This window comes from Rhinoraja longicauda, chromosome 9, assembly GCF_053455715.1.
Source record: "Rhinoraja longicauda isolate Sanriku21f chromosome 9, sRhiLon1.1, whole genome shotgun sequence".
In the NCBI taxonomy this organism is placed as follows: domain Eukaryota; kingdom Metazoa; phylum Chordata; class Chondrichthyes; order Rajiformes; family Arhynchobatidae; genus Rhinoraja; species Rhinoraja longicauda.
Window position 1 is genome coordinate 26,685,435 of NC_135961.1, and position 26,607 is coordinate 26,712,041.

Here is a 26,607-nt window from a genome sequence, read left to right on the forward strand (position 1 = left end):
CAAAATAAATGCTAAAACCCCTGTCCCACTTAGTCGATTTTTTTAGGCGACTACACACGACTAGGCTGTTGCCACATGGTTGCCTGTATGGTCGTGTTGCCTGTATGGTTGTGAGTAGTCTCCTCGATCACCTATGGTCGTGAGTAGTCTCCTCAATCGCCCAAAGAGTCTTTCTGGTCGCCGCTGGATTTTCAGAATGTTGAAACATTTTTGGCGACAGTGGGTTTGACGCCAATGAGCGTAGCTTGATGTCTCCTGACATAGGTGCTGTCGTAGGTTGTCATCAGTGCTGACTTCAGTGAATTCCATTGATGTATGAAGATATTGTATTTACATCACTTTCAAATATTTTAATTTCATATATTTTGATCAATAAAACAAACACAAACACAAGCATTGTACTGCATTGAAAATTAAACTCTTTTGGGAGGATGTGGGTGGCCCTGAAAAGGGGCTTTTCTTGTGGTCTGCAGTGAGCTCTCTTCCTGGAGTGGTGGACTTCTGTTGGTGGTGTGGGCTGTTTGCTGCTGGTCTTCAGATCATGTCGTTCTGCCACGGTACACTGCCTAGTTCAGAGCTGTAGTAAGTGCAGAGATGGTCTCTCTGGTCCTTGGCTCTCTTGTTGGTGGTGTTTCCTGGCAATCAGTGCAGCCTGTCCTCCAGTTCTCCATGAGCCTGGTGTGATGTTGCCTGTCTGGTTGTCCACTCGGTCACCCCCCACCATGGCTGCTGCTGTTGCACTTCTGGTATGGATCAGGTTGTGGAGGACACATGCTGCGTAGACAATGGTCTCCACATTCTTGGGCTCCTGCTCCATCGTAGTCAGCAAGTATCTGAATCTGCTGGCGAGGATACCAAAGGCGTTTTCCACGACCCTCCTAGCCTTGGACAGGCTGTAGTTGAAGATCCTCTGTTCCCTTGACATCAGCCTGTGAGGGTTTGGCTTCATCATCCATGGCCTGAGTGGGAAGGCGTCACCACCAACCAGTGTGTATGGGATGTCAGGGTTGCCTTCTCCTGGCAGAGGATCGGGATCAGGAAAGCCTGCTCTTCCTTCTTCCAGTGCTTCCCCAAGGGAGGTCTCTCTCCAGATGGCCTCCCTTGGGCATGAGTGCCGCTGCAAACAGCAGGGCTTCTTCTTCTTGTGAGAGCAATGCCCTCTGATGTTGCTCCATGGTAGTCATGATGCAGAGTGATTGGAAACCCTACCCTATACCCCTTTTATAGGGAAACTGGGTGATTCCATTGTTTTGGAGGCCAAAATGACGTGAATTGTCTTCAGTTGTCGCCGACAGGGTCGCAGCTTGTCGCAGGTGGACGTATGTTGACTTTGGTTGTCGTAGGTTGTCGCCTGTGTGGTCGTAGGATGTCGTCGGTGTCATCGTAAGTGCGGTCGTAACCTGTGGCGACGATTGGGTCGCCGGTTGATGGTAACTTGCCGTAGCTTGACGTCGACTAGGTGGTAGGTTGCTGTAGCTTGTTGTAGGGGGGTCCAGTTGCCGGTTTTTCGGCAACCTGCTACGACAATGACAGTCACCGGCAGTCGTCTAAAAAAATCGCCTAAGTGGGGCAGGCCCTTAACATAGCATTTGTCTTCCTCACTACCAATACAACTTGCAAATTAACCTTTTGGGAATCCTGCACTACCACCCACAAGTCCCTTTGCACCTCCGATTTCTGAATCCTCTCCCCATTTAGAAAATAGTCTATGACTTTATTCCTACTACCAAAATACATGTCTCCACACTTTGCGACATTGTATTCCATCTGTCACTTCTTAACCCATTCTCCTAACCTGTCCAAGTCCTTCTGCAATGTCCCCACTTTCTCTATACTATCAGCCCCTGCGCCTATCTTTGTATCATCTGCAAACTTGGCCACAAAGCCTTGAATACCCTCATCCAAATCATTGCTATACAACGTGGAGAGTAGTGGCCCCAGCCGCGACCCCTGCGGAACTCCGCTAGTCACTGGCAGCCAACCAGAAAAAGCCCCCTTTATTTCCTCTCATTACCTTCTGCCATCCAGCCAGCCTGCTACCATGCTAGCAACTTCCCTCCAATACCATGGGCTCTCATCTTCTTTAGCAACCTCACTTGTGACACCGTGTCAAATGCCTTCTGAAAATCCAGGTAAACAACATCCACTGACTCTCCTTTGTCTATCCAGCTATTTACTTCCTCAATGAATTCCTACAGATTCGTCAAGAAAGAACTTCCTTTCACAAAACCATGCTGACTTAGGCCTATTTTATCATGTGCTTCTAAGTATTCGGAAACCTCACCCTTTATAATGGACTCTTACCAACCACTGAAGTCAGGCTAACCAGTCTATAGTTTCCCCTCTTTTGCTTCACTCCCTTCTTGAACAGTGGAATAATATGTACAATTTTCCACTGGAACCACCCTTGACTCTAGTGATTCTTGAAAGATCATAGAAACATAGAAACATTATCTTCTGTTGGTTTTTAAAAGCTTCCCAATCTTCCAGCTTCCCACTAATTCTTTGCAACATTATAAAGCTAGGTGTAGTCTAGTTAGTTTAGTTTGGCTTAGTTTAGAGATGGAGCACGGTAACTGGCCTTTTGGCCCACTGAGTTCAGGCTAACCAGCAATCCCTGCACACTAACTCTATCCTACATTCACTATGGACGATTTACAATTTTTACCAAGCCAATTAGCCTACAAACCTGTGCGTCTTTGGAGTGCGGGAGGAAACCGGAGCACCCGGAGAAAACCCACGCAGGGCATGGGGAGAACGTATGAACTACAGACATCACCCGAGGTCAGGATCGAACCTGGGTCTCTGGAGCTATAAGACAGCAACTCCACCCCATCCAAACTCACTGTGGCCCTTGCACATTTTTATGTGCACTTTATCTAAAGCTGTAACACTATAATGCTCTAACACTATATTCTGAACTCTGGTATTTTTCTTTATGCTTCACCTGTTGTACTTGTGTATATCTTGATTGCACTCATGGATACTATGATTTGACTGGATCGCATGCAAACAAAGTGCGACACTGTATCTCGGTTCACATGACAATAAGGAATCAACACCAATACCATAGATCGGTGTTTTCTCGGGTCAAAGAGACTAAAACAAGATGGTCTGGTCTCAAGGCAAAAATGATGAGAGATTTTAGAAAAAAATCTTCAGTTAGATTGTTATGAATTGTCATAGATTCAGAGTCATACAGCATGGAAATAAACCCTTCGATCCAACATGCCTAAGCCAGCCAAGATATCCCATCTATACTAGTCCCACCTGCCCGTGTTTAGCCCGTACCTCTCTCAAACTTTCCTATCCATGTACCTGTCCAAAGGTTTTTAAAATGTCGTTATGGTACCTGCCTCAACACCCTCTGGCAGCTCATTCACCACCGTCTGTGTGGAAAAAGTTGCCCCTCAGGTACCTATTAATTTTTTCCCTCTCACCTTAAAATTGTATGTTTATTAACGACCAGTCTACATGTATCACACGCGAGAAGACATTGTTATATTATACTAGACCAAGTGGACCCGTTGGGCCCAAACCTCTCCTGCATTGGTGCAGCACCCTCTCCGCCCCACCTCCCCCTCCCCCCTCCCCTCCCCCTCCCCCTCCCCTAATTTGAGGAAGGACATTATTGCTTATTATTGAGTAAGTACATTATCAAAGGGACAGTTTTTACTCCCCCCTCGACTCCATCCAAGGACCCAAACAGTCTTTCCAGTTGAGGCAGGGGTTCACCTGCACCTCCTCCAACTTCATCTATTGTATCCACTATTCCAGATGTCAACTTCTCTACATCGGCGAGACCAAACGCAGGCTCGGCGATCGTCTCGCTCAACACCTTCGCTCAGTCCACCTTAACCAACCTGATCTCCCGGTGGCTCAACACTTCAACTCCCCCTCCCATTCCCAATCTGACCTTTCTATCCTGGGCCTCCTCCATTGTCATAGTGAGGCCCAGCGCAAATTGGAGGAAGAGCATCTTATATTTTGCTTGGGCAGTTTACACCCCAGCGGTATGAACATTGACTTCTCTAACCAGATATTCCTGTCCCTCTCTTTCCCCTACCCCTTCCCAGTTCTCCCACTAGTCTTCCTGTCTCCTACTACATCCTATCTTTGTCCCGCCCTCTCCCGACATCAGTCTGAAGAAGGGTCTCGACCCGAAAGGTCACCCATTCCCTCTCTCCCGAGATGTTGCCTGAGCCGCTGAGTTACTCCAGCATTTTGTGTCTACCATCTATTTCATTGATGTGCTTCAAGAAAGGAACAAGCTGCCCTTCTCCAATCCAGTATATAGTAACATGGAAAATAGGTGGAGGAGCCCATTTGGCTCATCCAAAATCAGTACCCCATTCCTGCTTTTTTCCCATATTCCTTCATTCCGTTAGCATTAAGAGCTATATCTAACTCTCTTGAAAACATCCAGTGAATTGGCCACTGCCTTCTATGGCAGAGAATTCCACAGATTCACAACTCTCTGGGTGAAAAAGTTTGTCCTCATCTCAGTTCTAAATGGCCTGCCACTTATTCTTAAACTGTGACCCCTGGTCTAGACTCCCAAAACATTGGGAACATTTCTCCTGCATCTCACCTGTCCAATCCCTTAATAATTTATATGTTTCTATAAGATCCCCTCTCATCCTTCTAAATTCCAGTGAATACAAGCCCAGTCGACCCATTCTTTCATCACATTCTTTCATCATATGTCAGTCCCGCCAGCCCAGGAATTAACCTGGTGAACCTAGGCTGCACTCCCTCAATAGCAATAATGTCCTTCCTCAAATTAGGAGACCAAACTGCACACAATACTCCAGGTCTGGTCTCACCAGGTCCCTGTACAACTGCAGTAGGACTTCCTTGCTTCTAGACTCAAATCCTTCGTTATGAAGGCCAAGATGCCATGAGCTTTCTTCACTGCCTGCTGTACCTGCACGCTTACTTTCATGACTCCACCTGCAACAATATCAGTTCCTCTTCACAAAAAAAGGTCACAAAGTGGCAGGTCAGGCAGCATCCCATGAGATATAATCCCACGCCATATCTCTCCAGAGATGCTACTTGTCCCGCTGAGTTACTCCCATCACTTTGTGTCTTTTTTTTGTTGGTAAACCAGCATCTGCAATTCCTGGTGTCTACGTCTCGGTTTCTCTTAAATGGCCAACCAGTCAAACAGCACGGAAACAGGCCCTTCGGCCCCATGCCGACGAAGATGGCCCATGTATACTAGTCCTACCTGCCTGCGTTTGGCCCTGTCCCCTCTAAACCTTTCCTATCCATTCTATTCAGGGAGTTAACAGTAGAATGGCATGCACTGACTTTAGCTACAGCCTGAAAAAATACTGAGTTAAGATGTTTTCAAGGCATCTTCCTCTGTAAGCCATGTTTCTAAATCAGCCTGTTTTATTTCTAGTTTTTTTTTCAATGCTTTAATTTACACCGGTGCTGGCTCGAAGGGCCGAATGGCCTCCTCCTGCACCTATTTTCTATGCGATTTACAAGCAGAGACCGACATTGCAGTGTTGATGTTGCAGCCGAGGACTGCCACTGATGAATGACCACATGCTTTGACGCTATTTCCTGTACTTAAAGGATCCCTTATTCCATCGCTCCATGCTTATGTGGCCGCACTCGAATTAAAAAAAAAAAAAAGCATCCAATTTTCTGTTGTCTAATAGTTTGTTCTCTATTTATAACTAGTTGGTGATGTCGTCGGCAAGTGGACTGCGTGCGGCCCGTGGAAACATTCTTATCTCCGACATACAATTATCTCTCCCCCCACAAATAACCCTAGCCCGGGGGGCAGACGGTTTAATATGGCTCAGTTGCACCGGCACAAACGCTGACGTGCGAACAACGCACTGACTAATTAAATGAGGCTCGACCCTCTTAATCTCCAGGGGTATAAATGGAAGCGCCAGGGATGCAGGGATCGCTGATTTTACCAGGTGCGTCTCGGATACAACATCATCGGCGGCTGCAACAACAAGGTCTCCGGGCACCATGAATTACGCCAAGCAGATAGTGGCCGCGGAGATCAACGGCGTGTGCTGTGCCAAGAAGTTAGTTGCCAATTGTTTCGACGGTTTCAGTAATTTGACGCTGGAGCCCAAGCAAGTGACGGTGCAGTGGAGGGGGGAGGAGAAGAAGACGCGGGGCGGAGGAGATGCCTTGGCCGGGCTGGAAGATGCCTACACCACCATTCTCAAAGGGCTGGGCGAGAATCCGGAGCGAGAGGGTTTGCTCAAAACTCCCCGCAGGGCGGCTAAAGCCATGCAGTTCTTCACCAAAGGCTACCAGGACAACGTCCCAGGTAAAAACTGTTTCCAAAATCTTGCATTTCTCTACTTTGTGTGAGTGGAGTGCAAAAAAGTCAACAGAGGGAATCATGATTCTGGGGTCGTGATATATGACTTTTTCTTATGGTTAGACTTTCTCCAATTTCATGTCAATCAATATTGATTTCTCTAGTTTAAAGTAACCCTTCCATTTCCCCTCTCTCTGTGTTCCCTCCTCACTCGAGACATCCTGCTAGTTTCACTGTTTACATCCCTTCCTTATCACCTCTTCAACAGCCAACAATGCACCATTGTGGGCACCACCTTTCCTTGGCCATCGGTGCCGGCTCCGATTTTGTTCTGTACCTTTTCATACCTCTAGTTTCCCCTCTCCCCTGACTCTCAGTCTGAGGAAGGGGTCTCCATCCTAAACGTTACCTATTCCTTTTCTCCAGAGATGCTGCCTGACCTGAGTTACTCCTGTATTTTGTGTCTATCTTGGACATGCATCAGGTGCTGAAAAGCTTGTTCCTGTGCTGTACTATGTTCCAAACTTGCACAAATCGGGCGCTGATTTTATTTTGCGCTTACAATGTCTACATTTTCAATTGAGTCATAAAATGATGTATGGTTACACAGTCAAATCTGAGAACGGTCGTTAAATTGATATTTAATTTACAAGCAGAAACAGACATGCCTGCTTGTAAATAAAGCCATGCGGTTCTTCACCAAAGGCTACCAGGACAAAAATAAAGTTTCAGCCCACGATCTAATTTCAGACCACCTCGGAGTATTTGTAACAGGGGTGAGTTAGGTTTGAGTTACAGGGCAGTAGGGGTGACGGCAAAGCAGAAACCGGGAGTCTTGGTTAAGTCAGTGCTGTTCTTTCGTTGGGTCATTCATTCAGCGGAGAGCTGGCATACATACATTCAGTAACCCAGCCATTGGCTCCGTCCCGCCCGGGGGGGGGGGACGGTAGGAGAGGACCGCTGGTTGAAGATCAAGAAGAAATAACCAATCCAGCAGTATAGTGATGCCATCTCTCAAACAGAGGGTTGAAACTAAGGGCAAAATGTGCACAAACGAATTGTTCTCCCCGCCCGTTCGGCATGTCAGCTACCAAACAATACAACAGCAGCAAAAAGGATCATATCGTAAACAACTCTGGTAACGTTAAACGGGTACAGAACGATTTAATTTTCAATCAAAACCATTGTCATGGTTCAACTTGCTCACGCCGGCCAACATGTCCCATCTACACTAGTCCCACCTGTCCGCTTTTGACCCATATCCCTCTAAACCTGCCCCACCCATGTACCTGCCCAAATGTTTCTTAAACGTTGCGGTAGTACCGACCTCAACTACCTCCTCCGGCAGGTCGTTCCATACACCCACCACCCTGTGTGTTGAAAAGGTTACCCCTCGGGTACCTCTTAGCTTTCCCCCTTCACCTTAAACCCATGTCCTTTTTCCCCAGTTATGGATTTCCCCTACTCTGGGCAAAAGACGAATTCGCCCCAGGTGGTTATGTTAAATACGTTATAAGCCCGATACTCAAAGAGACTTAACAACATTCCAGTCTCTAACCAGAGACCAGTAGATGGAGATATCCTACCACTTTTCCAACACTGCACAGAATCACTTGGCCAGAGTAGGGGAATCGAGGACCAGAGGACATAGAGTGCCCTCCATAATGTTTGGAACAATGACCCTTCATTTATTTATTTACCTCTGTACTACACAATTTGAGGTTTGTAATAGAAAAATTCACATGTGGTTAACGTGCACATTGTCAGATTTCAATAAAGGCCATTTTTATACATTTTGGTTTCACCATGTAGAAATTACAGCTGTGTTTATACATAGTCCCCCGTTTCAGGGCACCATAATGTTTGGGACACATGGCTTCACAGGTGTTTGTAATTGCTCAGGTGTGTTTAGTTGCCTTCTTAATGCAGATATAAGAGAGCTCTCAGCACCTAGTCTTTCCTCCAGTCTTTCCATCACCTTTGGAAACTTTTATTGTTGTTTATCAACATGAGGACCAAGGTTGTGCCAATGAAAGGCAAAGAAACCATTATGAGACTGAAACATGAATACAACTGTCAGAGACATCAGCCAAACCTTAGGCTTATCAAAATCAGCTGTTTGGAACATCATTAAGAAGAGAGTACTGGTGAGCTTATTAATCACAAAGGGACTGGCAGGCCAAGAAAGACCTCCACAGCTGATAACAGAATAATTATCTCTATAAATAAAGAAAAATCCCCAAATACCTGTCCAACAGATCAGAAACACTCTTTGGGAGTCAGATGTGGATTTGTCAATAACCACTGTCTGCAGAAGACTTCATGAACAGAAATACAGAGGCTACACTGCAAGATGCAAACCACTGGTTAGCTGCTAAAATAGGATGGCCAGGTTACAGTTTGCCAAGAAGTACTTAAGAGAGCAACCACAGTTCTGGAAAAAGGTCTTGTGGGCAAATGAGATGAAGGTGAACTTGTATCAGAGTGATGGCAAGAGCAAAGTATGGAGGAGAGAAGGAACTGCCCAAGATCCAAAGCATACCACCTCTTCAGTGAAACATGGTGGTGGGGGTATTATGGCCTGGGCATGTATGGCTGCTGAAGGTACTGGCTCACTTATCTTCAATGATTATACAACTGCTGATGGTAGTAGCATAATGAATTCTGAAGTGTATAGACACGTCCTATCTGCTCAAGTTCAAACAAATGCTTCAATCTTAATTGGCCGGTAAGACAATGATCCCAAACATTCTGCTAAAGCAACAAAGGAGTTTTTCAAAGCTTAAAAAATGGTCAATTCTTGAGTGGCCAAGTCAATCACCTGATCTGAACCCAATTGAGCATGCCTTTTAAATGTTGAAGAAAAAACTGAAGGGGACTAGCCCCCAAAACAAGCATAAGCTAAAGATGGCTGCAATACAGGCCTGGCAGTGCATCACCAGAGAAGACACCCAGCAACTGGTGATGTCCATGAATCGCAGACTTCAAGCAGTCATTGCATGCCAAGGATATGCAACAAAATACTAAACATAACTACTTTCATATATATAACATTACTGTGTCCCAAACATTATGGTGCCCTGAAATGGGGGGGACTATATATAAACACTGCTGTAATTTCTACATGGTGAAACCAAAATGTATAAAAATGGCCTTTATTAAAATCTGACAATGTGCACTTTAACCACATGTGATTTTTTTTAATATTACAAACCTCAAATTGTGGAGTACAGAGGTAAATAAATAAATGATGGCTCTTTGTCCCAAACATTATGTAGGTTCAAGGTGAAGGGGAAAAGATTTAATAGGAATCTGCAGGGTAACTTTTTTACACAAAGGGTGGTGGGTGTATGGAACAAGCTGCCAGAGGAGGTAGTTGAGGCAGATGGATAGACACAATGTGTAGGAAGGAACTTCAAATGCTGGTTTGTACTGATGCACGAAATGCTGGCGGTCAGGCGGGTCAGGTTGCATCTCTGGAGAAAAGGAGTAGGTAACGTTTCGGATCGGAAGCTTCCGACTAAAATTTTGGGGGGGAGGTGGGAACTGGAGGTGAGAAAAAGCCAGAACAAGATAGGGCCGGGCAGATGAGATGGAGTTGGATGGGGGAAGGAAGGATGGGAATATTGGCAGAGGCTGAGAAGTGACAGGTGGAGGCAACAAAAGGATTGCAAATGATGGAATGTGATGGGAAGCCTGGTGGAGTAGGGGGCAAATAAGAAGCGATTGGACAGATGGGAACAGTCAGGGGAAGAGACCCATTGGGAGGAGAGAGTGGGGATAGACAAATGAAAGGGAGAGTGAGGGGGAATGAAACTGGGTGGCCTATTTTGAGGGGTTGCCATTCCCATTATCACAACCCTAAATCAACACCAATAATCAGTTATAAACTTTGATCTTATCAATGTAACGGGTATTAGTTGACCAGAGTGTGGTTGGGAGTTCTCAAGTTTGCTATCCGTAATCCCCATTTGTTTTTTTTAATCAAACATTGATCATTGATGAGAATAAAAGCAATTTTTCTTTCACAGTAAAGACATGACAGCCACCCATCCTTGGTTCTAAGGAACACCTCAACAATTGAAAATGAGGTGAAAGTTGTTGTTTCACTGACATGGTTCCCTTGGGGAAATTTTTACCATGGCAGACTCGGGATCAGTTGGGAAAGCAACCCTGTACTGCCAGTTACTAGACTGGTATAGGAAGTCATGGAGAGGGTACAGTACTGAGTAGAATGGAGTGTTGGTCTGATTATGAATCTGCATAAGAAATGTTGAGATATTGCACTGCTCTCAACTATTGCTTGCATATTTTAATCACTTTTAAGGTGTCTGGGTCATATTTATTCCAGTTCTTTGCAAAATTAATCAGTCAAAAAAAAATCTGATTCAAAGAAAGAGAATGGGTGACTGAGAGATCAGCTTAGTGAGGTGTTTGTAATTGAGGAGGCAAATGGCAAAAGGCTGAGTTTCCACAGCTTGACCTGCACCGCAACATAATGTGAGACATAAAGGGGTGAACATGCAGGAATCTGGAGTTAGGGAAGAGACAGAAATTTGTAGAGGAGTTGCAGACCTTAGAGGTGCACTTGAAGGGAGAAGTGTGGCTGTGGACAGCTTAGAACGTAGAACAAAGTTCAAACATTTTACACCATTGTTAGGCCAGGATCCAATTTGGGTCTGATTATCAGTGCCATAGTGTAGTATTTGATGCTTTCTCCAATCAAAACATCCCTTCCAAGAAACTCCAAATGCTGGAATCCTGAACGAAACACAAAGTGCTGGAGAAACTTGGCGGGTCAGGCAGCATCTGTGGAGGAAATGGGGAGATGACATTTCAGGCCTGGACTCTTCTTCAGGGTCTGTAGAAGGGTCCTGGCCCTGAACATGGACTGTCCATCCCCATCACAGGTGCAGCCTGAACTGCTGAGTTCCTCCAGCACTTTTTTGTTTTCCTTCAATTTTTATTTGAGTGTTCATGGTCTAAATATACGACTTGCATGGCTGTATTTCCGGATGTCTCACATTATTACTTCTAACATCCGATGGGATGACATTTGCTTCTGTGCAGCCGGACAGTTTACCAATCCACAATCTGTCACCAGGGTTTACCACTGTGCAGTTGCTGGCAGTAATACATCATCAAGTTAACAAATGTTGCCATGCATTTGATGATTCATTTGCATTGCTTTAATGATTTGATATTTGGTACAACTGAAGAAAATGTGAATGTAGATTATGGTAATGTGCAACTGCATTCCATCCTCTCATTGCACTTGGTCATTATTGAAATGAAGGAATGTTTCCCATTGAAAGACCGTTATTTTTTCGTGCAGTTATTTTTGGTACAGGTCATTTACCAAATAAATTGCCACACTTCCCTGCCTTCAAAAATAGCAAAATATCCATCACAACCTCCCGTTTTGGCTGAACTGCATGGAGTTTGCACGTTCTCCCTGCGCCCTTGTGAATTTCCTTTAGGTCTCTGGTGCCTTCCCACATCCCAAAGACGAGCGCGTATGTAGGTCAATTGACCTCTGTAAATTGCCGCTGGCGTGCAAGGAGTGCACGTGAAAGTGGGATAACGTGGTACCAGTGTCAACGGGTAATCAATGGTCAGGGTGGACTCTGGGCTGAAGGATCTGTTTCTGTGCTGTATCTTTCAACCAATTCAAACGAAACATTTCAGATATTTACCAGCTTTATACAATTAAATGAAAATTTAAAATGTACTGCAGGTGCTGGAAAGCTGAACAAAATAGAAAGTACTGGACATTGTCAGCTGGCCAGGCAGTAGTAAGAACAATATGCTTAATGCTTTTGTCAAAGAGCACTTGTCGTGACAAAGGATCTTTGAATTGAAATAATATCTATTTATCTTTCCATCGATTTGGTTTCAGCATTCTCTGAGGTAGTTAAGTCCAAATTATTTTTCACCCATCTTCTGTATGTATTTAAGCCTGTATTTGATTGCATAAGTTCTGTGGCTGTCTAATATTTGTGGTTATATTGTATGTTTGTAAACATCATGTAGGCATTGTTCTGCCTGGTTTTGATTACAACATTTCTAGTTCTGTACGTTTCTTGTATTAACTTGGATGGTTCATCACATTCATCAGTCCCTGCGAGCTTTTTTCTAAACTAATGGTTGACATTTTATACAAAAACACTGTACAAAACAATTTTTAATTGATTTACTACTGCTAAATGGGTATGAGGCTATAATCTTCCACTTTTATTCAGCTGCTGACATTTGAAGATCATCACGTGCATGCAAATTTTACAAGAATTTGTGCAATTATTGAAATACAATGAGGTGGGAGAATTTTCATTTGTGTGCATCCTGTCAACTATAGAAGCCACGCACAGATCCTCATACTATGTTTCAGAGATCCTCTTTGTGCACATTGTAATAATTGCACATGTTTTAAAAGGTCTATCGCACAAATATGTAATGATTTCAAGAACAAACATTAGTAATGAAAAACTGAAGGTGCTGGAAATCAGTAGTGCAGCAGTAGAGTTACAACAAAAAATGGTTAGTGTATATATAAAAAAGCAAGCTAACAATTCTGTAAAGACAAATCAATGTCTGCCAAGTCTATGTAGTTCAGAGCTTATTTGGAAGTTGTGGTGTTTAATAGGCTGATGGTTGTAGGGTAGGCTGGAGGCCAATTCACTGGATGTATTCCAGAGCGAGTTGTATATAGTTCAGGGCTAACAGAATCAAGGGATTATGGGGAGAAAGCAGGAACGGGGTACTGATTCTGGATGATCAGCCATGATCATATTGAATGGCGGTATTGGCTCGAAGGGCCAAATGTCCTACTCCTGCACCTATTTTCTATGTTTCTAGAAGCTGCTCCTGAACCTGCATGTCAGTTTTACCTTCTTCCTGATAACAGGAGTGAAATGAGTACGTGGTCAGGGTGGTGTGGGTGTCTGATGCTGGCTGCCTTTTTGAGGCAGCGACTCCTGCCGATCCCTTGGATGTTGGGGAGGTCAGTGTTTCCTTGGACCTTGCTTGGAAACAAGCTTTCTTATGATTTGCTCGGTGATTGCAAAGGAATATTTAATTAGTTGTGCTGCTGATAGTGTATGAAGTCCAAGGCATCGCGCTATTGAGTCATCCATGCATGAGGTGAGGTCTTTTATTTGCATGCTTTAATTGGGTAAAATTCAAAGCCTATGTCAGACAAACTGACATGGGCAACTAAGTTCTTCCCAGGTGCTTAGGAAACCTGCTACCCTGAAGTTGCATCTGGAGATATTACACACTCAGAGAAGCCCCCAACAAAAAATTGCAGACTTCGTAATCTTTATGGTGTCTCTCAAATTTTTTTGTTTAATTTTTCATTAAAATAGAATTCCTCAATAAACAATGTGATGTCATGGAAACCCACTACTTGGCTTCTGTCCCTTAAAATGAGTAACTCTTAATTTTGCAGCTAATCCATCAAATGTAATTGAACGTCACTGTTTTGTGATGGATATATTAAATACAGGCTCATTATTTCAGCTCATTATGTGTGACAACAATACCTCTATGCTGGAGCAGATTTCTCATTTGGCAATTTACTTTAGACTTTGGAGATAGAGTGCCTTAGGCCCATTGAGTCCACACCGACCAGCGACCCAACACGTGAGGAATAATTTACAGGAGCCGATTAGCCTACAAACCTGCACGCCTTTGGAGTGTGGGAGGAAACCGGAGCACCAGGAGAAAACTCACACAGTCGCAGGGAGAACGTACAAACTCGGTACAGACAGCACCGGTAGTCAGGATTGAACTAGAGTTTGGTGCTGTAAGGAAGCAACTCTGCCACTGTGCTGTCCCATAATTATTGCAGTAATGAACTTAAAGTGATGCTGAGTCTTTCTAAATCAGCTGTTACAAATTAAACAAGAGCTAACCCTGTACCCTGGCAGTGGGTCATATCACTGTTATATTTCAGAGCACTTGTATTCATTTAAAAGATATGAGTCAAGTTATGTAACAAGAATGTGAGGGTGTCGGGGGTTATGGGAAGAATGGGGTTGAGAGAGAAAGATTAAATGGCGGTGTAGACTTGATGGACCTTACGACCTAATTCTGCTCCTATAACTTATGAACTTACGAAACTAGTATCTTGGGCAACAGAATTGCTTCTGCCATCCATGGAAGGATGGGTGAGTTATTAAAAAATATTTCGATAATTATTAAAATTAGGAGTGAGACTGCACACACAAAAGTAAAGTCTCATCTTCAGAGAGAATTCTGGTGGATTTAAATTTATTGCAACAGTAAAAATTCAATTTTACTTTAGTTTTAGAGATGCACTTGGAAACAGGCTCTTCAGCCCAGTAGGTCCACACCGACCATCAATCATCCTACAGCATGTGCTCTAGCCTTTAACATTTCAACCCTGGGAGAAAGGTTCTGACTGCCTACCTTATCCATACATCTCATAATTTTATACACCTCAGGTCTTCCTTTAACCTTGGTCATTCTAGAGAAACCAATCCAAGTTTTTTGTTCTGTAAAGGGAAAACCAGAACTGCACACAATATTCCAAACGCAGCTTAATGTCCTAGTCATTTATACATTAGTCACAAACAACAGAGGTCCCAGCCTTCCCAAAAACCTCCAATGGTCACAAATGTCCAGCCAGTATAACAACCACCACTGTCGTTTGTAGGTAAACTAGTTCTGAATCTAAACTACCAAATCACCTTGGCTCCCATGCATCTTAATCTTCTGGATCAGTATCCATGAGAGTTGGCATAGTGGCGCAGGGGTAGAGTTGCTGTCTTATAGCATCAGAGACCCGGGTTCGATCCTGACTACAGATGGTGTCTGTATGGAGTTTGTACGATTTCCTGGTGACCGTGTGGTTTTTTCCCCAAGTGCCCCTGTTCAACACTCCAAAGATGTATAGGTTTGTAGGTTAAGTGGCTTCAGGAAAAGATTGTAAATGATCCCAAGTGTGTAGGATAGTGAGAGTATACATGCATCGTTGGTCGGCAAGGACTCGGTGGGCCAAGGCCTGTCGCCACACTGTATCTCTAAACTAAATCTAAATGTAATCAAAATCATTGTAAACAACGTTCACTGCGCTAACCTTGTCAATCACACTCCTCAAAAAACTAAAGTTCACGCAATTAAAATATGCTGACTGCACATAATTATACAACTCTCTTCCAAATGCTGCTAAATTTAGCAGAGATCATAACATTCTGTTTAGAAATATTGTTACCATCATTTAGCTTCAATATCTCTCCAGTACAAATTTTTCCTTTTTTTCAGACATTTTGAATGATGCTGTCTTCGATGAGGACCACGATGAAGTAGTTATTGTGAAAGACATCGAAATGTTTTCACTTTGTGAGCATCACTTAGTTCCTTTTTTTGGCAAGGTTAGTATTCAGCTTAAACATCTATAATCTATGAATATGGCATTATACCAATACCCTCCAGATCTTGATTGCCCTACCCTGGGAAAAAGACTCTGCATTAACCCTGTCTGTTCCCCTCATGATTTTACACATCTCTATATGATCACCCCTCTGCCTCCTGTACTTCACGGAATAATGTATTAGCCTGTCCAGCTTCTCCCTGTAGCTCAGGCTCTCGAGTCCTGGAAACATACTTATAATCTTCTCTGCACTCTTTTCACTTTTTTAATGGCATCCTTCCTCCAGCAAGATGATCTAAACTGAATACAATACTCCAACTGTGGTATCACCAATGTTTTGTACAACTACCATTGTCTTGTTAAACTTGCTTGATATGAGTATTTTATATTTATTTGTTTAGTTTATTATTGTCACGTCTACTGAGGTACAGTGAAATTCTTTATATTTCTATTTTTGAGCATCAACTGTTTTTTAATGTACTTGCAAGGTACAATGCAAAACTAGTCTTTGTAAAAATGCATGTGGTTTTCATTGCATGTAGACCACAAAACAAAAATAAAAGGCAGAGGTAACTATATGCGAGGATTTTGGCAGGAATCTAACATTGGTGCACAATTTTCTAGCTCTCAAATAGCAGCAAAGAAAATTACTACAGTAACACCAGTGTGGCGGTATTCCAGTGTACCAGGACGTACCTTTAGAAAGGATATGAGGAGGATTTATTTGGCCAGAGAATGGTGAATCTGCAGAATTAATTACCACAGATGGCTGTGGAGACCAAGTCATTGGGTATTTTAAAAACTGAGATTGACAACGTTCTTGATTAGTAAGGATGTCAAAGGTTAGAGGAGAAGTCGGGAGAATGGGGTTGAGAGGGAAAGATAGATCATCCATGAATGAATGGTGGAGTAGACATGGTGGTCTTAATGGCCTAATTCTGCTCCTATAACTTATGAACTTGTGTATCTGCCGTTCCCAATTCCTGAAGTTACTCACCAGAGTGACGTTTTGCCTTCTCTAGTGGTTTCTTAATTTTGTCTCACTGTCTTAGCCAATGTAAAAGTTTTTAAGCTTTCAAATGAGTCGAGGGTAAAGTAACATGAAATCTTTCCGATTCTTACTATATTTATTTCTCACTCGCAGGTTCACATAGGTTACCTACCAAATAAAAAGGTTGTTGGACTCAGCAAACTAGCAAGGTAGGTAAACTCCAAATGTGATTTCTCACATTTAGTTTTGTTCATAACATCGGTTAATTCACAAATAACATTTAGGAGGAATCGTGTTTACTTTGAAATAGAAGAATTACAAATGCAAGGGAGGTGCATGAGTCTGACCTTGAGTCCTTGGATCAATAGCGAGGCCTCTTCATTCAACAGGATTTGTGGGTTCAGCAGGTTCTCTGTCAATGTGACAGTGAGAAATTGGAAGAGATCCATTATAACTCTCACAGTGAAAATGAACATTTCTATCCCCTCACACTTCTCATCTAATTGATAGCCTGACAAGTTAAGCCACAATGATAAATACTAATTGATGCATGGATACTTCTATTCTCTAAATTGTTGCAAAACAATCTGCAGATCTAGTCAGTGCACACACAGTCAATGAACAATATCAATAACCTTCAGAAATGTAAAGCCAATAAAAGAAACCAGGTCAGTGAGTACAGTATTTATTGTAGATTTACACAAATTGATTCTCCTATTCTGGAAGCCTCCTGGATTCCACTGGCTTTTTACAAGTTCAGCTCCATTCTCCAGTCTGAAGAAGGGTCTCGACCCAAAACCATTCCTTCTATCCCGAGATGCTGCCTGTCCTGCTGAGTTACTCCATCACGTGTCTATCTTTGGTGTAAACCAGCATTTGCCATTCCTTCCTACACAGCTCCATTAAAGATGCTTTGTGTCCATTCTATCCAGGTTGCCAGGATGATTTGAAGCAGTGGTAGTCCCAAGCACTCAGCAGATCAGGGCAACCTCTGAACACTGTTCTAAGCCAGTCCTTTCTTATACTGCAAGAATGAAGGACTGACTTCTTATGTTGCCTTCCATAATCTTCCAAGCATCTAAAGATTCAGGAGGGAGGACTAGAAAATTGTAAATGCAGGGCAGCGCGGTGGCACAGCGGTAGAGTTGCTGCCTTATGGCGCTAGTAACCTGGGTTCGATCCTGACTACAGGTGCTGTCTGTATGGATTTTCCTGGGGCACACCGGTTTCCTCCCACACATCAAAGACATACAGGTTTGTAGGTTAATTGGCTTTGGTAAAGTTTGCAAATTTTCTTTAGTGTGTAAGATTGTGCTTAGATTGTGTACGGGGATCACTGGTCAGTGTGGGCCGAAGGGCCTGTATCTCTAAACTGAAAGATCACGCCTCATCCTCCTGCACTCCAAGGAATAAAGTCCTAGCCTGCCAAATCCGAAAGCTTGAGCCTTTGATCCTGGCAACAACCTTGTAAATCTCTGCACCCTTTTCAGCTTAACAATATCTTTCCGATAATAAGATGACCAAAACTGAACACAATACTCTAAATGTGGCCTCACCAATGCCTTGTATAACATGTAGCATGACCTGCCAACTTCTACACTCTGTATTCTGACTGATGTGCCAAAATCAGTTTTCCCCCGGGTCCGACAGTTTTCTCCAAGTTGTTAACTAATCTTTTCTTTGACATTTTTACCTTTGGGTTTCAATTATACAATTATTGTTGGTGAACCCTTTGAAATAGGGGAAACTGGCAATGTAATGTTCAGGCAAATGCCGTTCAGTTATTTCACACTTGCACTGAGAAATATTAATACTAATAATCCACAGTGCCAGACTCTGACATGACAGTGTTCTTTTTCTTAACAGGATTGTTGAAATTTACAGCAGAAGACTTCAAGGTACCATTGGTTCAAAATTATTTATATATATCACATATCAATGTAATGGCCATGGTTTAAATTTCCACGTCAACCCCTCCTTGCAATATATGGGTGACCACTTTCCATGTTAACATGGGTCGCAGGTCAGTTGCCCAGTACACTTCTATCCAAATATATTGGCCAATTAGGAACAGATGCTGGTGACAATTCAAGGATTTGGACCAGGATCAAGACCTGAACATATCTAATTTTTGTTTTAAATGTTCACATGCTTTCCTCATTCTCTCTACTTTCTTCTTCCACATGTATACATCAAACTTCTCCTTTACAACAATTTTGTATAAATTTATTACTAAAAATATGGTTATAATATATTAATTATATATAGTGACAAGAAAATGTTTTCCTACGGTTTCTGATCCACTACATGCTTGAAATGTTAACTTTGTGCATATTAACAATGTATAAATGCCCTTAGACAATAGACAATGGGTGCAGGAGGAGGCCATTCGGCCCTTCGAGCCAGCACCGCCATTCAATGCGATCATGGCTGATCATTCTCAATCAGTACCCCGTTCCTGCCTTCTCCCCATACCCCCTCACTCCGCTATCCTTAAGAGCTCTATCCAGCTCTCTCTTGAAAGCATCCAACAAACTGGCCTCCACTGCCTTCTGAGGCAGAGAATTCCACACCTTCACCACTCTCTGACTGAAAAAGTTCTTCCTCATCTCCGTTCTAAATGGCCTACCCCTTATTCTTAAACTGTGGCCCCTTGTTCTGGACTCCCCCAACATTGGGAACATGTTTCCTGCCTCTAACGTGTCCAACCCCTTAATAATCTTATACGTTTCGATAAGATCCCCTCTCATCCTTCTTGGTCTTCTAATTGAGGCATCTACAATTTTAATATAGTTTGCATTTCTAAATGCTTTGACTCATTCTTTTGCTATTGCTGCCATGAAAACCTGTTTGTGAATGATAATGAGGTGAGAACTGACTACTTTTTTTCTTGCATTTATTCATTGCAGTTCAAGAACGGTTAACCAAGCAAATTGCTGTAGCCATCACAGAGGCTTTGAAACCAGCTGGAGTAGCAGTTGTCATAGAAGCAACGTAAGCAAGCCCTTAATTCATTTAAGCATTCAGTTATACTGTGTCCCTGTCTTTGTAAGATTTTACATCACATATGAAAAGGACTAAATTATTTTGATATTAACATATCTTTAAAAAATATGTTCTAGCAATTTTGCATGGCATTAAATTCATTACAGGGTGAAATACAACATAGATCATGACGGCAGTTGCAGGCCCTTCGACCCACAATGTCCATGCCGAACGATGCCAGGCTAAACTAATCTCCTTTATCTGCATGTGATCCATATACCTCCATTTCCTGCATTTCCTTGTGCCTATCTAAAACTTTAAATGCAACTATCATAACTGCCTCTCCAACATCCTTAGTAACGCATTGCATGCACCCACAATAAAAGACCCATACATCTTTAAATTTTGCCCCTCTCATCCTAAAGCTGTGCTCTCTAGTCCTTGATGGTTCTAACCGTCTACCCTATCTGTGCCTCTCATAATTGTATGTACTTCTATCGGGTTTCCCCTCCACTTCCGATATTCCAAAAAAAAAAATCCAACTTTGTCCAATAGAAGATTTTGGATGGCTGGATGTTCCTGGACCCAGCTCACTTCCTGAGGTCATTCTTGTCTGCCTTCACTTCATTCTCTGGGTGTCAGTATCTTTGGGAAAACTACCATTTTATCACCCATCCCAATTTCCCCATGAACATAATGGTGAGCTTTTACTTAAGCCAGTGCAATCCATGTGGTGAAGGCATTCCTCCAATGCTGTTGCGTTGTGAAATGTTGGATATTGATTTCATGTCTCTGAAGGTATGGTGTTATCCAATGTCGGGATGTGTCACCTGGAACTAGGAGGTGGCAAATGTCTGTTCCCTTTGTCTCCATAGGTGGTGGAAGCTATGTGTTTGGAGATGTCATTAGTTGTTAGTGAAGGATATGATGAAAGTTGAGATGAACACTTGACTCTTGGTTTGGACCTGGCCACAACCAAATACAATTCTGCCCTTGTTCACTTCCAACAGCAGCAAAGCAGACTGACCTTTCTCCTTAGCTTAAGATTGCTGTTCAGAAAAATCATAACATCCTGGCAGGAATCCAGTTGAAATCTGATGAGATAAACAAACGGCAGGCAGCATTTGGGTCAAGTATTTTAATGAGTTAGCACGAGAGAAAGACCAGCTAAGCAAGAAATATATTTACCTAAAAAAGTCACAACTCTCAATCATGAAGTGAGGCAAACCAAATTATTTCTAGAAAAATAAACAAAGTGCTGGCGTAACTCAGCCGGTCAGGCTGCACCTCTGGAGAACATGGATAGATGATGCTTCGTGTCGGGATCCTTCTTCAGACTGGTCGGCATGGGGGGGGGGTGGAATTTGGACAAAGGCCAGGCGTGCAGACAAAAGGTGTAGGAAGGAACTGCAGATGCTGGTCTAAATTGAAGATAGACACAAAAGATGGTCAGTCTGAAGAAGGATCGACCCCAAAACATCACCCATTCCTTCTCTCCAGAGATGCTGCCTGTCCCGCTGAGTTACTCCAGCATTTTGTGGCTATCTTTGGTGCGGACAAAAGGTATGAGAAGGGTAGAAGTAGAAAGAATTGAAGCCAAAGGAAGGAGTATAGGTGGAAGGGGGAGGGAGAAATGGGTGTGCACCAGGTGGTGCACAGAGAGGAGGGAGGGTGGGTGGAAAAAGGAGGGCAGGGGCTTGAAGTTGGTTACCGAAAATTGGAGAATTCAGTGTTCATACTGTTAGGTTGTCAGTGACCCAAGCAGTATTTGAGGTGCCTTCCTTCAGTTTGTGTGTGGCCTCCAGCAATGGATGAGGCCCAGTATAGAAATGTCAGTATGGAAATTGGAAGAGGAATTAGAATAGTTCGCAACTGGGCAATCCAATAGGCCATGGCAGACCAAGTGCAAGCATTTGGCGAAATGGTCGCTGAGGCTACACTTGGTCTCGCTGATGTACAGGAGGCCACATCAGGACCACTGGATGCAGTACATGAGGTTAGAGGAGGTGTATGTGAACCTTGTCTCACCTGGAAGGACTGCTGGGGTCCCTGATGAAGGTGGTATAGGGACAGGTGTTGCATCTCTTGCTGTTGCAGGGGAAGGTGCCTGGGGACTGGGTGGTTTGGTGGGAAGAGATGAGTGAACCAAGGGGTTGCGGGGGAAGCCATCTCTGCAGAAGGCAGAAAATGGTGGGTATGGAAAGATATGATTGGTGGTAGGATCACATTAAAGGTGGAAAAAATATCGGAGGCTGATTGGGTGAAAGGTGAGGACCAGTGGAACTCTATCCTTGGCCTTTGTCCAGTCATTTGCCTATCAAAACCCTCCCCTCACCTGTATAAACTTAAAACTCACCAGGCTTCTCTTTCTAGTTTTCTCCCTCCTTCATCGCAATCAGTCTGAAGAAGGGTCTGGACCCGAAACCTCTCCTATCTGTGTTCCCCGACGGCGCTTGGTGACCCGATGAGTTGCACCAGCACTTTGTGTCTTTTCTTGTGAACCAGCATCTGCAGTTCCTTATTTATCCAGTTAATCAGTCCGTTTATATTTTTTAAAGTAGATTATGCTATGATGCACCCCTAACCTGCAGATGAACTGTGAAAACAGATGAAAGGTGACAAGATTAAAGACAATGTCACAGCAATCTGTATCTAGTTACCATGAAAGAGAGAGCTGCTATTTTAATATGCATTAAGAAAATGTTTCATGCTTTCTGTATTATCACGTGTACTAAGGTACAGTGGAATATTTTTGTGTAGATCGGCAAGACTATCACCATACAATCCACCGGTTAGTACAGAATGTACAGAACAGCCACTCAGTCTCTTTGCAAGAGGTGCCATATTTGCACCATTTTACAGTCCAGCTGCAGTTAGCTGCAAAGGCTTGTGGCATCCATCGCCTCCATCCCGGTTGCCCTGCGAACCATCATGTGTCAGCCGTTGTTGCCGACTCCCTCCCTCCATCCTCCTCTCTGATTCCTGGTCTTCAGGGGCTTGCAGGAGCTGCACTAGCCGAGCTTCCCTCTCCAGGCGTATTCGCTCCTCCGTGGCGGGCAAGCCAGGCCTGCCGTTTGGGGCTGTGGCACTTTGGGGAGATCGTCTCTGGCAACTGCTGACTAATGTAAGATGGGGTTTTTTTGCAGGCACATGTGTATGGTGATGCGCGGTGTGCAGAAAATGAACAGCAAGACGGTGACCAGCACAATGCTTGGAGTTTTCCGTGAGGATCAAAAGACACGGGAAGAATTCCTCACATTGACGAAAGAGTAGAAGGATCGTTTTCAAAGCAAAACTCTCTGCAACATTGGGAATAACTTCTGGCCTGTCCTGAAAATAAGGTGTGCATTGAAATTTCAAAGACTTTCAAAGAATTTCAAATTCTTGCACTGATTAAAGGCTGAGGATTCCATTGAACTCATTTGATTCAAGCAACAGGCCAATGGTTTCCAAAAAAATACTAAAGATAAACACTGTTTTAGTGTTGTCACGCCATACCTGAGTAACAGAAAACACATCACCACTTCAGTGTGTAATGGTAATACACTTAGTACCTGTCAATATTCGTGTTGTGACTCTGTGTATAACTCTGCAGTTTCAGTCAACATTCCAAAAATATTTCTAACTTCCTACCATTTTATTTTTTAATCATACATTAAGTATTAAACCAACAGAGCTGGCAGCTTATTTGATTAATTACCAAACTTCGTTCAGGCATTAGACATAAATCAAGGGAATGTGCGATGTCACTGCATACTAATCTAGTCAACTTATTTTTATCTGTTTAAAGTTCAAAGCCAGGTTAGGCGATGGCCTTCTACGTATCTGCGTTCACCCAGCCCAAACTGCCAAATCAGCAGTTTCATCTGACTTTCTGCTGACTTCAATGCTCTGGATGTGAACCAAATTCTTTAATTTCCACTATCAGGCAATATATAGAGTAGGCATGCTCAGTGGAAAAACATCTTTACTAGGTGCAATTCCAGTTAAATTACATTTTTGAGGGCCAAATGTAGAAGGCTTAATTTAAATTCAGGCATTCTACCTGGAAGCTTTTGACTGTGTACATTATCCTTTGAGCATAAAAATATTTTTTTAAATGAGTGAAATTTTGTTTTGAATATTCCATTGGACAAGATTTATTTTTAATGTTTTTAAATGGTCCACTTTTTTATTTGGATGCTTCAATTTTTTAATGATTTTTTTTCAAATTTATATCATAGCATCCCTGCTGAATCTACAGTTACTGAAACTATAGCCAGGGCTCATAGTTTACTCTCCAGTCTGGTCCAGTCCCCAACAATCCTGAGGGGAAAATGTAAGCAGAAATCCAAGAATATTCACACAACAAAGCTGAGCCTCCAGAATATTTTAGCTGTAGTTATGAAGATGACTCTAGAAGCAAGTTTTGTGCTCTGGGTCACCATCTACCTATCCTAGCTGAACCTTCAGAGGACCGTACGAGTTTTGATGATAGTTTCCTCTGTTGTTGAATGAGCTAAAACTATTAACGGTCCACACTGGCGGCACGGTAGCGCAGCGGTAGAGTTGCTGCTTTACAGCGAATGCAGCGCCGGAGACTCAGGTTCGATCCTGCCTACGGGTGCTGCACTGTAAGGAGTTTGTACGTTCTCCCCGTGACCTGCGTGGGTTTTCTCCGAGATCTTCGGTTTCCTCCCACACTCCAAAGACGTACAGGTATGTAGGTTAATTGGCTGGGTAAAATGTAAAAATTGTCCCTAGTGGGTGTAGGATAGTGTTAATGTATGGGGATCGCTGGGCGGCACGGACTTGGTGTGCCGAAAAGGCCTGTTTCCGGCTGTATATATATGATATGATATGATGACTCTACCCCAGTTAGAGGGTAGTGAATCTGTGAAATTCATTGACACAGATGGCTGTGGAGGCTAAGTCAATGGATATTTTTAAGGTGGAGATTGATAGATTCTTGATAGGTATAGGTGTCGGGGGTTATGGGGAGAAGGCAGGAGAATGGGGTTGAGAGGGAGGGATAGATCAGCCTTTGATTGAATGGTGTAGATGATGGGCCGAATGGCCTAATTGTGCTCCTACAACTTATGAACTGATGCATAAAGTGGGCTGTTTAAATGGAGAATGCCTTTCACTTACGGGTTTGTGGCTCAACAAGAATTAAAAACCACCTGGAATGGAATGGAGAAAGATGAGGAAGAGAAATTTTTTTCTGAAATTATTCATTAATAATTCGGCTACAACGGTAATTTGTCTACAATGACACACAATTTAAGATAATGGCTGGTGATGTTAGAAATGAAGAAATTTGCTCAGCTTATCACGCAAAATGATGAAAACCAGTCGGCAGCCTAAATTGCACTGTAAATATTTTCCTGATACAGTCAGTGGCAATGAAAGCTCAACATCTCTGTATTTTATTGTTTAGTTTTCACTCCTTTTCCACCCCCCAAAAAAATAAATCCCAATCTCAATGTGCTCTCATTAACACTCCCTTGTCTGAATACTTTAATGGAGATATTAAAAGTGCTTACATTAAAAATAAATTGATGACTCCAACAAAAATTACATTTATAATAATGGGGGAATATAAATATATGATAAAAGTAAATCTAGGTAATCATTTCTCTCACTGGTCTTAATGCTGTACATTACATCACCATAAATTGGATCAAAAATATACTGCTTAGTTTCTCCAATTGTATGAAGACTTATGTTAACAGTACATATTTAAAATTCTCTGTATAACTTTTTAGGAGAACATGGCACTTTATCAACTAAGTAAATTGAACCTCTGTGGTTAATATAACAAATGCTGAGACCATAAATCTATTGTTACGTATCTGTAAAGAGAAAGAATTTGCATTTGGACAGCATTACTTAACGGATGTCCTAAAGCACTTTTCAATCCATAAAGTTCCTTTGAAATGCGGTCACTGTTGTAATGTAGCTGTCAATTTGTACACAGCAAAGTGATAAATGATCAGGTAATCTGTTAGATATTGTTTGTGGGAGAGGGCTGGGGTAATAGGGGGAAATGCTCTGCTTTCCTTGTGTCCAGGATTCTTTTGCATACATTTGTGAGCTACCCAAAAGATAACAAATATAAACATTTACCTTGCATACGTGTGGGAATAAAGCCTGAACCCTTAACCTTCTTATTCAGAAATGAGAGTATTACCAGTAAGCCAAGACACCAGATATAAAAATAAAATATATTTAAAGGATAATGCTAAACTGGTGCTTTGAAACCTAGGTCATTTTCCAAAATGACGTACTATGTGGCCTTAATGAGTTTTCATCGCATTATGTAAAATGAACTACAGAAATTAAACAAACATTTTAATGTTCTGTCAGCCTCTATCAACTAAATGTTCTGTATTTCTACTGCAGATATATCATTACACTTTTCAGGATGTGTTGTAGTACTAAAATTGATTTTGTAGCCTTGTCACCATTAAATTAAAAGGCTTTAGAATTTAAAAAAATTAATCACTATATACCTGTGGAAATACATTGTGCCTTTATAATTTGTGCAATATGGAAAAATTGTTGATGGGGATCGGTTTATATATATGAAAAAATAATGTAGAAATATTTTAATTTGCTTATTGCTAGTTTGTACCAATGTTAGCGTTCTTGTGAATTATTAAAAATATACCAAAATCTATGTATCTATTAATAAAATGATTCTTTTCATGATTAATAAAATTAGGATAATATTCTTCTTTTAGGTCAAAACAACTCGGATAGTTTTACATTTTATAATGGATCGAATTGTAAGATTGTACCATGAGATCATTTATCAAATTCTTTTCCTAAATTAATACTGACTAAATAGGCAATTCCATGTAAAAATGAGAAGAGATATTTATTTCAAATATATTCGATGTTCATATTCCAATGCCAGAGAGTATAGTTTTTACATTGTTGTGACCGTAA

The 26,607-nt window shown here is 42.4% G+C and overlaps 1 protein-coding gene across 1 annotated transcript; it reads left to right on the top strand.

Annotated features, from left to right (window-relative positions):
• Positions 1-5,786: 5,786 nt before the first annotated feature.
• gch2 (GTP cyclohydrolase 2) lies at positions 5,787-26,239 on the top strand. The gene is made up of 6 exons (XM_078405826.1): positions 5,787-6,310; positions 15,590-15,699; positions 16,843-16,898; positions 18,556-18,587; positions 19,599-19,683; positions 22,821-26,239. Exons 1-6 carry the CDS (start codon positions 6,001-6,003, stop codon positions 22,945-22,947), a joined length of 720 nt encoding a protein of 239 aa, XP_078261952.1. The 5' UTR covers positions 5,787-6,000; the 3' UTR covers positions 22,948-26,239.
• The last annotated feature ends 368 nt before the right edge of the window (positions 26,240-26,607 follow it).

Coding starts and splice junctions, on each gene's coding strand:
- gch2 (XM_078405826.1), top strand. CDS start 6,001: ATGAATTACGCCAAGCAGATAGTGGCCGCGGAGATCAACGGCGTGTGC. Junction 6,311..15,589: donor CTACCAGGACAACGTCCCAG/GTAAAAACTGTT, acceptor CCTTTTTTTCAG/ACATTTTGAATGATGCTGTC. Junction 16,899..18,555: donor GGACTCAGCAAACTAGCAAG/GTAGGTAAACTC, acceptor TTTTCTTAACAG/GATTGTTGAAATTTACAGCA.